General features: G+C 35.1%; 1 protein-coding gene across 3 annotated transcripts in view; it reads right to left on the bottom strand.

The window, feature by feature from the left end:
* CDH12 (cadherin 12) overlaps positions 1-13,026 on the bottom strand; it is a 998,766-nt gene that overhangs the window by 73,400 nt on the left and 912,340 nt on the right. For all 3 annotated transcript variants that reach the window (XM_082725875.1, XM_082725876.1, XM_082725877.1), the window contains one exon: positions 2,354-2,521. In XM_082725875.1, coding sequence (XP_082582001.1) covers positions 2,354-2,521 — 168 coding nt within the window. The remainder of the gene's footprint in view (positions 1-2,353; positions 2,522-13,026) is intronic.

Below are 13,026 nucleotides of genomic sequence, written 5' to 3'. Positions count from 1 at the left end.
AAACTAGAAGGAATTTGAACTTCAGAGCAAAAAAAAAAAAAAAAAAATTACTTCACTTTGTTGATTTCAAGCAAGTTATTCAACCTCTCTAAGCCTCAGTTTTCTTAATGGTAAAATGTGGAAAATAAAGAACTCAGAATGTTGTGGTAAATAGGGAATAAGACAATGATAAAGTTGCTGACAGAGCATGTAAATGTCCCAGAAATTCCACTGAGTTTATCCCCCACATTCCTTCCTGGTGGTTCTCATTTAGTTTCCCTCACTCCTGCTATTAATCCCAAACAAGATTATTGCTGTATCTAGATTCTGCTTTCACTAGGTAAGTAAGATCTAGAAGTGATCTTCCTGTCTCAGCAGGACCTGAGCACACCATCTTGTCTTCCTAAGTATAATCTAGCCTCATTCTCATGGAGATATTTTCATTTCCCTGTACAGCAAACTATTCTGGATCTCTGCTCAATTTTTTTTTTTTATTAAATTGATTTATTTATTTTCAGCATAACCGTATTCATTGTTTTTGCACCACACCCAGTGCTCCATGCAATCCGTGCCCTCTATAATACCCACCCCCCGCCCCTTCAAAACCCTCAGATCGTTTTTCAGAGTCCATAGTCTCTCATGATTCAACTCCCCTTCCAATTTACCCCAACTCCCTTCTCCTCTCTAACACCCCTTGTCCTCCATGCTATTTGTTATGCTCCACAAATAAGTGAAACCATATGATAATTGACTCTCTCTGCTCAATTTTACCAACCACTCTTCATCTATACCAACAGAAATTGTATTTTTCCTCTAGCTGGGTTTTATATCCCTCATCTGAAAAGCCTCACTATCATCCTTGTGACTAAGAATTTTGACACTATGTAGTAATATCTCTGCTATTTCCTATACCCTAGACTAATGTATTTTATATGCGTAAAATGCAAAACAGGACCCATGTTCACAGTGACATCTTTTATATAAAAGTAGGATAGTTTCCCAAACTATCCTCCTACCTTGGCTATTACAGTCGTCATACATAAGAAGTAAAAAAATAAAGAAATAAAAGACATAAAAATAAAAATAATAAGTACTTTTTGAGTTGGAAACATATTCTTTATTAATGTCAAATGTTAGAGAATCAAATGCCTGATTTCTTTTTTCCCTTTTAATATTTACTTATCTTTTATCTGTTACCTTAATAGCTAAGTAAAGAAGTATGTCCATAAGACTCTTTGTGTTATTAAGTATAGCATATTTATATTAGCCATTTTTCACATATATTTCATTGGCTAAAGTATGATGATTTCTAATTGCTCCTCATAACATTTGGCCATTAGACTTTCTGATCACTAAGTAAAATATTTCCATAAGAAAATACATGTTAATGACTTTAAGAGAAAAGGATAAAATAGCAAAATATGAAAAACCATAGAGCTAAAGGAATAAAATATCCATTTAGTTAAATATTCTCAGTTTTTTATACTTTAGTAGATGAACTCAAAGTCTCCTACTGAGATCGAAAAAGGAAAATCATTTTGTTTTGGTTCTCTAAACTGTTCACGCAAATGAGTATCTAGAGATTTAATCAAGTTCCTTGTGTACTCAGTGATAGAGACTTTCAGTTTCTATATTCTAAGTCCTAGGAACATTGAACTAAGCCTTGAAAATGTACCAGAAATCGAGCAGGTACTGATTGGTGTTAAATGTAATACTGCAAAAGAAAACGAGATATAACACAAGTGAGAAGTATTCATTTTCAGTAAGAAGCACAGAGTTACAGAGAAAATGTAGGTGTGAACCTTTCTATTATCATAGAAACTGTAACAATTTTCACCTATTGCACAACTAAAATAAAATAAGACTAAAGTAATGTAAATAGCATCACTGAATTATTATCTGATACTTACCTGGAAGTAAATGGAAATGATTCAACATGTACAATTGCTAAAGAAAAAGTAGAGAATTCTTATGCTAATTGCATGATAGACCAAATAATATGGTGTCATATGTGTCATAAATATGAGTATTAAATTACAATGGAATTTTCATATTTACTTTACTTTTTCAAATAAAAGTTAGAGCAAGATTCCAACTTATTGTGAATATTTTACTTGACTGCGAATCAATAATATAGGACTCATTGTTCAATTACTGACTTGTATTATTTTATATTAAAGTCATATGGAGCATGATTCTAATGGAAAATGAAACTCTTAGGTCATTCAATTTTTATCTTTTGGGTTCTGTTTCCTTCGGACCAAAAATGTCTGAAAAATTACTATAATTTCTGTAACATTCAACAAAATGTAAGAATTTTTTTTTTAAGCTGCACTAATTTAAACTCAACAGAAAAGATTTAAACTCAACATACTTTTAGGGAATCGAGGTGGATTGTCATTGACATCCGTGAGGGTGATGTTGACGATTGTCGTTCCAGCTAACCCTCCTAGTTGTCCGCCCATATCCTTGGCTTGGATGAGGACTTGGTATTGTTCTTTGACTTCCCTGTCCATGTTTGGCAAAGCTGTTCTAATAACACCTTAAGGGAAAAAAATAATAAGAGATAAATATCACAAACATTGTGTTTTCTGAGATCAGATAATCTGCAACAAGAAAATGATAATATCTAGATTCACTAGCAAAGACATGCTATCAAAATTGTGTATCTTTCAAAAAGTGAAACACTCAAAATGTCCAATGCTTAGGATATAATTTAAAATATTATGGTAGCAGCCATATAATGAAACACTGTAGCATTGTGGAATATTGTAAAAAAAACAATGTATCAGCTTTAAAAGACAGTCATTGTTCACTAAGTCAACCAAGTCAGACATGATTTATACAGAACAATTCTATCTTTAAAAGGGAATGGACTCCTCAAACTCAACACACACAAAACAGATAATCACGTCAAAAAACGTGCAGAAGACACAAACAGACACTTCTCCAAAGAAGACATACAAATAGCTAATAGACACATGAAAAAATATTCATCATTAGCCATCAGGGAGATTCAGATCAAAACTACATTGAGATACCACCTTACGCCTGTTAGAAAGGCCAAAATTAACAAGACAGTGAACAACCTGTGTTGGAGAGGGTGTGGAGAAAGCGGAACCCTTTTACACTGTTGGTGGGAATGCAATATGGTCCAGCCACTTTGGAAAATAGTGTGAGGATTCCTTAAGAAATTAAAAATAGAGCTTCCTTATCACCCTGCAACTGCACTACTGGGAATTTACCCCAACGATACTGATGTAGTGAAAAGAAGGACCATCTGTACCCCAATGTTCATAGCAGCAATGGCCACGGTTGCCAAACTGTGGAAAGAACCAAGATGCCCTTCAACGGACGAATGGATAAGGAAGATGTGGTCCATATATACAATGGAGTATTAAGCCTCCATCAGAAAGGATGAATACCCAGCTTTTGTAGCAACATGAACAGGACTGGAGGAGAATATGCTGAGTGAAATAAGTCAAGCAGAGTCGATTATCATATGGTTTCACTTACTTGTGGAGCATAAGGAATAACACGGAGGACATTGAGAGATGGAGAGAAGTGAGTTGGGGGAAATTGGAGGGGGAGACAAACCACGAGAGACTATGGACTCTGAGAAACAAATTGAGGGTTGTGAAAGAGAGGGGGGAGGGATGGGTGAGCCTGGTGGTGGGTATTATGGAGGGCACGTATTGCATGGGGCACTGGGTGTGGTGCATAAATAATGAATGCTGGAACACTGAAAAGAAATAAAATTTAAAAAAAGGGAATGGAATTGTTAAACAAAATAGAGCAAATATACATGAAAAAATCAGTGGTTACAGTGAGTGTGAGGTTTCTAAAGAATGCTATTTTCTTCTCTATTCTTTATTTTTATAAAATACATTTATTACTTTACTTTTTAAACACATAACATATCTCCTCCATGTATTTTATTTCATCTCTCAGGATACCTTTTAATTATTTTAGCCACAGAGTTTTTCACTTAGATCTCATTAAGCTTTACTACTACAGGGACCTCGTCTCTCTTGTCACCAAGTTACTCCAGCCTCTAGGGCAGTGTCTGCATTTAGAAGGAACTCAATTAGAATGTGCCAACCAACTGACTAGTTGAATGACTGACCAAATGAATGAATGAATGAGTATATGTATAATTAAGTTTAAAATCATGAATCATCCAGCATATATGCATATTGAAATATCCTACTCATTTTCTGCTCTTGTGTCCAAGTATAGAACTAATTTATATTTATATTTATCCATAGTGAAATATCTAAGACCTTCTTGATTTGTTGTAAGTACAATTATGGATACATTTTGTACCAAATTCCAACCTATAGACAATAGTTTTAGGGAAAGACTGCAGAGCTGTTGTCTTAAACCCATGTACCTTAGATAGTGTCATTTTTCAAATAAAGTAGCATATATAACTAACAAATATAATATTGAACACCAACATGAAGTATAACATCCAATTCGTAAACTGAATATACATCCACATTTTATCTATACTTTCCACTATTAACTTGCCAAATGCTGTTCTGTTGTTAATTTAGATTTAACTACAATCTAGGATTTCTTCTGACCCTTGGCAGGAAATGGTGGCAGAAAAGACAAGCTCCAGTTTTTTGCTACTGCTGTTTATTCATGCATTGGTACTGACACTCTATTATTTTCCTCTCTTTAGCTCAGATCCTTGATGTTTCATTTCTAAGTCTCTTAAGATTCTTCATCTCTGCCGTCTTAGTGACTTGGTCGCACGGCTTAAGGTACCTGATTTCTGCCTGCCTTAGAATGTTTATGTTTTCTAGATAAATTCCTGGGTTTAATTTATATGCATGCTTTCTTGTCCTTTTGCTGACCAGATCTTTACTCAGTTTATTTGCAATACAAAAATTATATACATGTATATATTGATACTTGTAATTATATATATTTATACATAATTTTTACTTATCCAACTCATTTCTTTTTTTTTTAAGATTTTATTTATTTATTTGAAAGAGAGAGAGAGAGAATGAGAGAGAGAGAGAGCATGGGAGGAGAGAGGTCAATGGGATAAGCAGATCCCCTGCTGAACAGGGAGCCTTATAAGGGACTCGATCCCAGGACTCCAGGATCATGACCTCAGCCAAAGGCAGTCGCTTAACCAACTGAGCCACCCAGGCACCCCTGCCCAATTCATTTCTAATATATAAATGTATAAATATAAAATTTATACTTTATACATCATATATATTGTATATACATACATTAAGATGCTAAGATAAAGAACACACAGGCATTACCAGACTTATTTAAGATGAGTTTTGTTTTGTTTTGTTTTGTTTCAGGTAAGTTGTTTTAGTTGTTATCACGATTTCCAACTGCCCTGCCTTCCTGTTCCACCTTGTGTCTGACAGGTGACATACTTGCTGCTTCTAGCCCTCCTTTAGTGTAATACTGCTTGACTGGAAGACATTTGTTAGACTTTAGAGAGAGGAAAGTGTTGCATATGCAGTTCCAATGAAAACTACTGGTGGCCAAGATGTGCTCCCCCTCTCCCACCACCATTTCCATTCAAGAGCCACTACCTCAGACAAGTCAAATACCATATTTGTAGATGGTTTTTCAGAGTAGAATCTGGGATGATTTTTCAGAGTAGAACCTGGCAGACTACGAAATTCAAATGTGAGAACAGAATCTTGAAACACTGTGACCTATTGAAAAAGCCTGGTGAAAAATAGTCTCCTTTCCAAGAAGTTACTCTTCTTATGGACCACCCACTGTTTACCAACTGCCTAATATTTAAAACCAAACAAACCAAAATGGATTGCATGATCTTGAGCAAGGAGGAATCTTGCCAAGAACGGAGTTTAAAAACTCTAAGAGTAGAATGTAACAAGCAGAAAGAAATGTTACATTCTGCTATTTTGGGTCTTAGGTTTAAGTTCATGTGCTCATCTCTATTTCTTAGTATTTGTATATAAAGATACAGCAACAGCCTCATATGATAATAGATGAAACCTAAAATATGCATTTTGCAGGACAGTCCAAATACTCCACAGTGGTAATACCACAAAATTTAATTAATTAGCTATAATTCTGAAGTAAATCTTATTTAATAGAACAAAAGAGAACAAAAGAGTTGGTAGGCAAATGTATAATGAATCCTGGTATGATTTGAATGTCTTGTACCTAATGAACCTTCCAGCATACATAACTGAGATATAGAGTAAATACTGGAAAAAGAAAAGTAGCGGAATTTTATTTCTGCCAGAATGAATGGAAATATATGGTTGAGAGAGTTATAAACTTAAAATAATACATCAAAGGACACTAGTCTGCCAAGGGATATATTCTGTCTCTGCAATGACCCTTGTGTTGTATCAAGCCTCCTAGTCTTGGTGGATCTCAGCTTATTTTGCAAATATGGGTTAAATACTCTGATAACATTTTTTAAGATAAGAATAACACAATATTCTCTATGGAAAATCATAAAATATTACATGTGTTAATTCAGCATATGGTTTTATATGAGTTATTTCTTGAGTTAAGGATTGAACTACAGGACTGAGACATGGAACACTAGATTCAGTCAGCATTCATCCTAAAATATAGTTTCATTCAGACACTTATCATATGTGATGGTATAATGGTGAACACTCTTCCATCTGCCACTTTATACATTTACTTACACTTTACACACTTATTCACTCTATACACTTTTGTAGACTTCTCTCTGCTCTCTGTCAGTTTTAATAGACCAACTGGCAGGACACTGAATGGTATAAGGAGAATGGGGTGCGGTTTTCTTTGCATGGGTACCCCCGCATCCCACAGTCTCCTGCACTGGCCCTCCCCACACAGTTGCATGGGTCTCCAGGACCCTATCATTCTTTCAGTTTTGGAGTGGTGACCACAGACACCTGTTATGTTTTCTCCACCTTCTGCCCCATCCTGCATGATTTCCCTTCAGTCTGCTTGCACTTCAAAATGTAGTCCTTTGTTAAACTAATCTCAAATTACTCAACTTGGTGTCTTGCTTCCATCTAGATAATCATTGATACAGTCCCTCTACAAGGCACTTTCATGGAATGTCTATTAAGGGGCATGTGTTTGTGGGAGTGTTGAGGAGACCATAAAGAAACACTTAAATAATTAGCCTAATTTCAGATGGTGATGAGTGTAATGAGGAAAATGAAATCAAGCGTCTTGGACAGTGATGTCGGAAAAGTCATCTCTGAGGAAAGCCTTTAGAGTCGCAGTCTCTGAGAAGTGGAGGAGATAGGCTTGGAAAGAATAGAAGAAGGAACATCCCAGAGAGGGAAGCAGGAGAATACTCTGTAGGAACAGGAATGGTCCCTTCAAAGCATACCAGAAGAGCCCATGTGGCTGCAGCTTACTGCTATGGGGAAGGATGGGTAAAATAAGACCAAAGAGGGGGAAAATAAGAAGAAACCACAGTGATTTCAAAGACAAATAAACCCTCTAAGAATCATCTTGAAAATCAAAAAGTGAAATCCAACTAAAGTGTTTCTGCACAGCAAAAGGAACAATCAACAAAATGAAAAGACAGTCTATGGAATGAGAGAAAACATTTGCAAACCACATATCTGCTAAGGCGTTAATAGCCAAAATGTGAAAGAACTCATACAACTCAGTAACAAAAAAAGGAACAATCTGATATGAAAATAGGCAGAGGATCTTAACAGACATTTTTTCCCAAAATACATTATACAAATAGCCAACACATACAAGAAAAAGGTACTCAACATCAATAATCATCAGAAAAATGAAAATCAAAGGATTATCACCTCGCACTTGTTAGAATGATTATCAACAAAAAGACAAGAGATAGCAAATGTTGGCAAATATGGCGGAAAGGAAACACTTGTGCAGTGTTGGTAGGGATGAAAATTAGTGCATCCACCATGGAAAATTCTGTACAGGTTCCTCAAAAAATTAAAAAAATAGAATTACCATATTTTTCATTGATTTCACTTTTTTGCATATATCCAGGGGGAATGAAAACAGGATCTCAAAGAAGTATCTGCACCTTCATGGTCATTGTTGGATTATTCACAAAAAGCCAAGATACAGAAACAACCTAAATGTTCATCAATAGATGACTAGGTAAAGAAGATATGATACACACACACACACACACACACACATCCATTTGCACACATCCATTTCCCATCCATTTGCAAAGGCATGGATGGACCTTGAGGATATTATGCTAAGTGAAATAAGAGAGAGAAAATGAATATTCTATAATATTATTTATATGTAAACTCTAAAACAGCTGAACTCAGTGAAACAGAATAAAATGGTGGTTACCAGGAGCTGTGGAGTAGGCGAAATGGGAGTTGGTCAAAGACACAAACTTGGAGTTATGGGATGGATAACTTCTGGAGATCTAATGTACAGCGTGGTGATTACACTTAATATTACTATATTATATTCTTAAAGGTTTCTAAGAGAGTAGCCCTTAAAAGTTCTCACCCCAGTCAAGAAACAAAAATATGTGATGTAATGTAGGTGTTGACTAACACTGCGGTGGTAATCATTTTGCAATATTAAATGTATCAAATCAATGCACTGTATATCTTAAAATTACATGATGTTCTATGTCTATTATTTCCCAGTAAAGCTGTAAAAATGTTAATTATTAATTTGAGACTATTTTGAGAGATCAAGAGAGAGAATAATGGACAAATTGCTCTATTCTCCACTCACTGAGGATTAGAGTCCAAAGAAGTCCTGGTTCACTAGTCTGGTTGTTTTTTGTTTTGTTTTGTTTTGTTTTTTATCACTAGTCTGTTCTTAACAGGGAAAGCATAGTGTTGAGGTAAGAGTGTGAACCACATAGCACTCCCCCTCTACTCTGAAACCCAAGTCACTCAGAGTGAATACTTCACATCATCTCCAACTTCCCACTTAACTCTCTGACCTTATTTTTCACACCTCCTTCTTGGGTCACCAGAGCTTTGGACATTCTCTTCCCTCTGTGGGCAATATTCTTCCTATCGTTTACTCATGAACAGCTCCTCTACTTCCTTCGTATCTTTTCTCAAAGCCCTTTTCATAGGACTTTCTTGATCATTCTATCTAAAATTCTATACTGATTTCACTTCCTATTGCTTCTGTAACAAATTGCCACAGACTAAGTGGCTTAAAAACAAGACAAACTTATTATCCTATGGTTAGGAAGGCCAGAAGTCCAACATGGATCTTGAGAGCCAAAATTCAGGTTGTGGCTAGATGCATTTATTCCTTTTTGAAGGGTTTTTATCTTCTAAAAGATGTCTGACTTCTCTGGCTCCTGGTTTTCTTTCTCCACTTCTAAGGTAGCAGCATAGCATCTTTTAATCTTTCTTGGACTCTGACTTGTTGACCTCCTTCTTACACTTTAAGAAGACATGTAATTAAACTGGGCCCACATAGATAATACAGGATAATCTCCCTACCTTGTGGGCAGGTAAGTAGCAACCCTAATTCCATCTGCTACTTTAATTCCCCTTCCTTATGTAATACAACATAATCACATGTCCCAGGGATCAGGGCATAGACATGTTTGAAAATCATTATCCTGCATACCACACATAACCCTCCCCAGCCCTTCCAACACTCTCTCTCTCTCTCTACTTATCATTTTCTTCTTAGCCCTTAGCCTTTGATAGTCCTGCTATCAAAACACTAATATTTTGCTTGCTTATTGTGCTTGTTTTGTGTTTTCCCAAATAAAGTGAATATTCCTGAAGGTGGGGATTTTGTCATTATTTTGTTTTCCCTGTAGGAAACTTAGTTCTAGAACAATGTGAAGCATATGTGAGACACAGTAAATATTAATAAAATACACAAATTAACATACAGCAATAAGCTTAGGTCACACATGGAAAGTTACCATATACCCTTCAAGAGAGATAATGATTGAATATATTACTAGCAGTCTTGGTCATTATTGACGGTTGATCATGAAAAATATTCTTTTTTTTAATGAAAATATTCTTGATGTAATTTTGAATGAGATGGAGTTGTTAGTATAGACATATGTATATGGTAGCTAGTATGTTATGAAAAAAATGATTAAATGCTACTTTTGCATCTGAAAATAATAACCCTTAGTAGATAACACACTCCAATGCTGGCCATGTCATGACTGACTTTTTAAATTATGAATCTGGAGGAAGCATTAGCAAATATATCATAATGCCCGGTCTTTTAGGAACTGCTAATAGATGGTAGAATAAAAAATAATAATTATAGGTAAAGATGGTAATCTTAACTTTATCACAATGTAAAGTTGCTTTTTATATTTTTACAGCTAAATTGTATTTTAAAACACTTGTACAAGTCCTGGTTTTGCAGCAATTTATATGAAAAGCTACTGAGTTTTTTTTCATTACAGTCTTAAATTAATCTAAAATTTTAAAATGTGAAATGAGGTTTTTAAGAGCAAGTGCAATCTTTAGAAATATTAACAAAACTGTTGTGTCTATCACTACACAGATGAAGTGTATAATTTTAAAAAATGTTGTTGCCAATAACTCAATAATGTATTTTAAGGACAAGAAGAATTATCAGGTTACCTTCAGTAGGAAAAAAATTTGGAGACCTTCTTCCCACCTATAACACACCTTGACCTTGCTTTAGGACTCAGAAGATACTTCCTAGGACCTCTTTCCTTAGGAAGTTCTTCTCTCAGTCTGTATCAGTGCTCAGCAGTCATTCTACGTATCAGAGAATTTCATCCTACAAAATTCAACTGTCATCTTCTGAGGACCTGGTGGCCTCCCTCCAGGTGATGGGGACCCACTTGAGGATCTACTTGACTCATCTTGGTATCCTACTAGCAAAACACCTGTGAGGCCATTGGTTCTACATTGACATTCACCCCATGAATAAATAGATCCAGCACCACCAGCTCCTTGCTCATTATCTCTTTAACACTTCCACCAATAGGAAACTCACAATCTCGCGAGGCATGCTCTTATTTAGGGACAAGTACTGACATCCTCTTATATGTACCTGAAGCCAAAATTCTTTCTTCCTGTAACTCAGCCAGCTATGATAGCCCTTTTCCTCTCAAGCGGCACAGAATACAACCACTTCCTCTACTTCATAACAGTTCTACAACTTCCTCAAGTCTTGTATCACATGCCCCTGGAGTATTTTCCTTTTAAAGCCAAACATTCTCAGTTCTATCTCTGATGTGTGCACTCCATGATGTCTAAAATAAGGCAAGCAAAGTTCATGCCGAGTTCTCAGGAAGGGAGAGGAGGCAGAATACAAGGAAACCATTCATGGGAGCATGTTTTTAGTCATGCAGTTTTACTACCCATAACTAAAATATTACAAAATAGGTAATATGGGATGTAATAGCTTAATAATTATCTATTTCCTTGACTTATTTGTCCTGCCTTGTATTTATTAGCATTATTGCTCTCCTTGCTCTCACTATGCCCATAATCAGACCTGGTCTAAATGCAGAAAGTATTAGAGGCATGACGACTTTGCGTAGGTAACCCCTCTTAACCTGCCCTCGAATAAAGATGATACTCTTTCTTTCATCAGCACCTCAGCACTAACGTATCTGGAATCTCTGACTTTACTCTGAATTAATATCAAAAGCATTTCAAGTCATGAAATATTGTAAGTATTTATGTAGTAATATCAAAATTAGCTCAAAATATAGTCTAACCCATGTTTCAATTATACTCTGCAGCTTTAAAACACCAACACTTTGTTAAAGACCTAAAAGAGTAAGTATCAGTCAGAATCAGAGAGGAAGTTTCACTTAAGACACAGGCCTGGAGATTATAATTCCTGAATAAAAGGTGATAGTAAGACTCAAAGAGTAAAAATCTTGAGGAAGTGTCTGTTCTCACAGCAACATTTTTCAGATTTCCCTAAACAGAGCCCAAGACAGAATTACAGAGCATGAAATAGTTGAATGGTGAATAAAAGGGAAAAAATGCAGCTTGTCCATTCAACTCTAGCCTCATTCAACTGTTTTCATATGGATTCTATAAAGGCATATATAAATGCATAAAATAGAAAAAACCTTATAAATATACGTTGTTTTTGATAATATATATAAATGAAAAGATATCGATAAAAAAGCTCTCGAGATGGATAGCAGTGGTAGTTGTAGAAAAATGTGATTTTTTTTTTAGAGATTTTATTCATTTGTTTGACAGAGAGATAGAGAGCACAAGCAGGGAAGCAGCAGGCAGAAAGAGAAGCAGACTCCCTGCTGAGCAAGAAGCCCAATGTGGGACTCAATACTAGGACTCTGGGATCAAGACATGAGTGTAAGGCAGATGCTTAACCAACTGAGCCACCCAGGTGTCCCATCAATATGAATGTACTTAATGCCACTACACTGTTCGCTTAAAATGGTTAATATGGTAAATTTTATGTTATGTATATTTTATGACAACAAAATCATTTAAAGTTTATAGGTTTGAAAAATTTTGAAGTAAAATAAATAATGATGTTCTCTCAATAAGGGGTCAGATTATTTGGAAAAATCGTACATATCATCACCACATGATATATATCTAGTTATCCAATGCAGACTAGTTTTTTAAATCATTTAGGAACAATTTAAATATTGCAAAAGAATTTTGAGCATAAATTAAGACATAAGGTCAATATTTTATAGTAAAATTTGTTTTCCTAAATAATTCTATTATCAATGTTATAGAGATATTTAGCATCCTGATTTTATGTACTAGATAAAATTTTATAAAATATTGTAATGCCTATGTTTAATGTTTTATAGATTATAGATGTTTTTCTAATGCATAAAACATTAAATATAAAAATATACAAAATATATGCTAATATAACACTTTAATGTTTTATAAATAATAAGTATAATGAATATAAACTTTATTTAATGTCATAGACTTGGGGCACCTGGGTGGCTTAGTCGGTTAAATATCTGACTTTTTATATTAAACTTTATTTTTCAGCATTCCAATATTCATCGTTTATGCATTACACCCATGCCCCATGCAATACATGCCCTCCTTAATACCCACCACCTGGCTC

The sequence above is a fragment of the Mustela nivalis genome (genome assembly GCF_964662115.1).
Source record: "Mustela nivalis genome assembly, chromosome: 3".
Taxonomy (NCBI): domain Eukaryota; kingdom Metazoa; phylum Chordata; class Mammalia; order Carnivora; family Mustelidae; genus Mustela; species Mustela nivalis.
The sequence above is the reverse complement of the archived record's forward strand: the minus strand, read 5'-3'. Positions and strand labels throughout refer to the sequence as shown.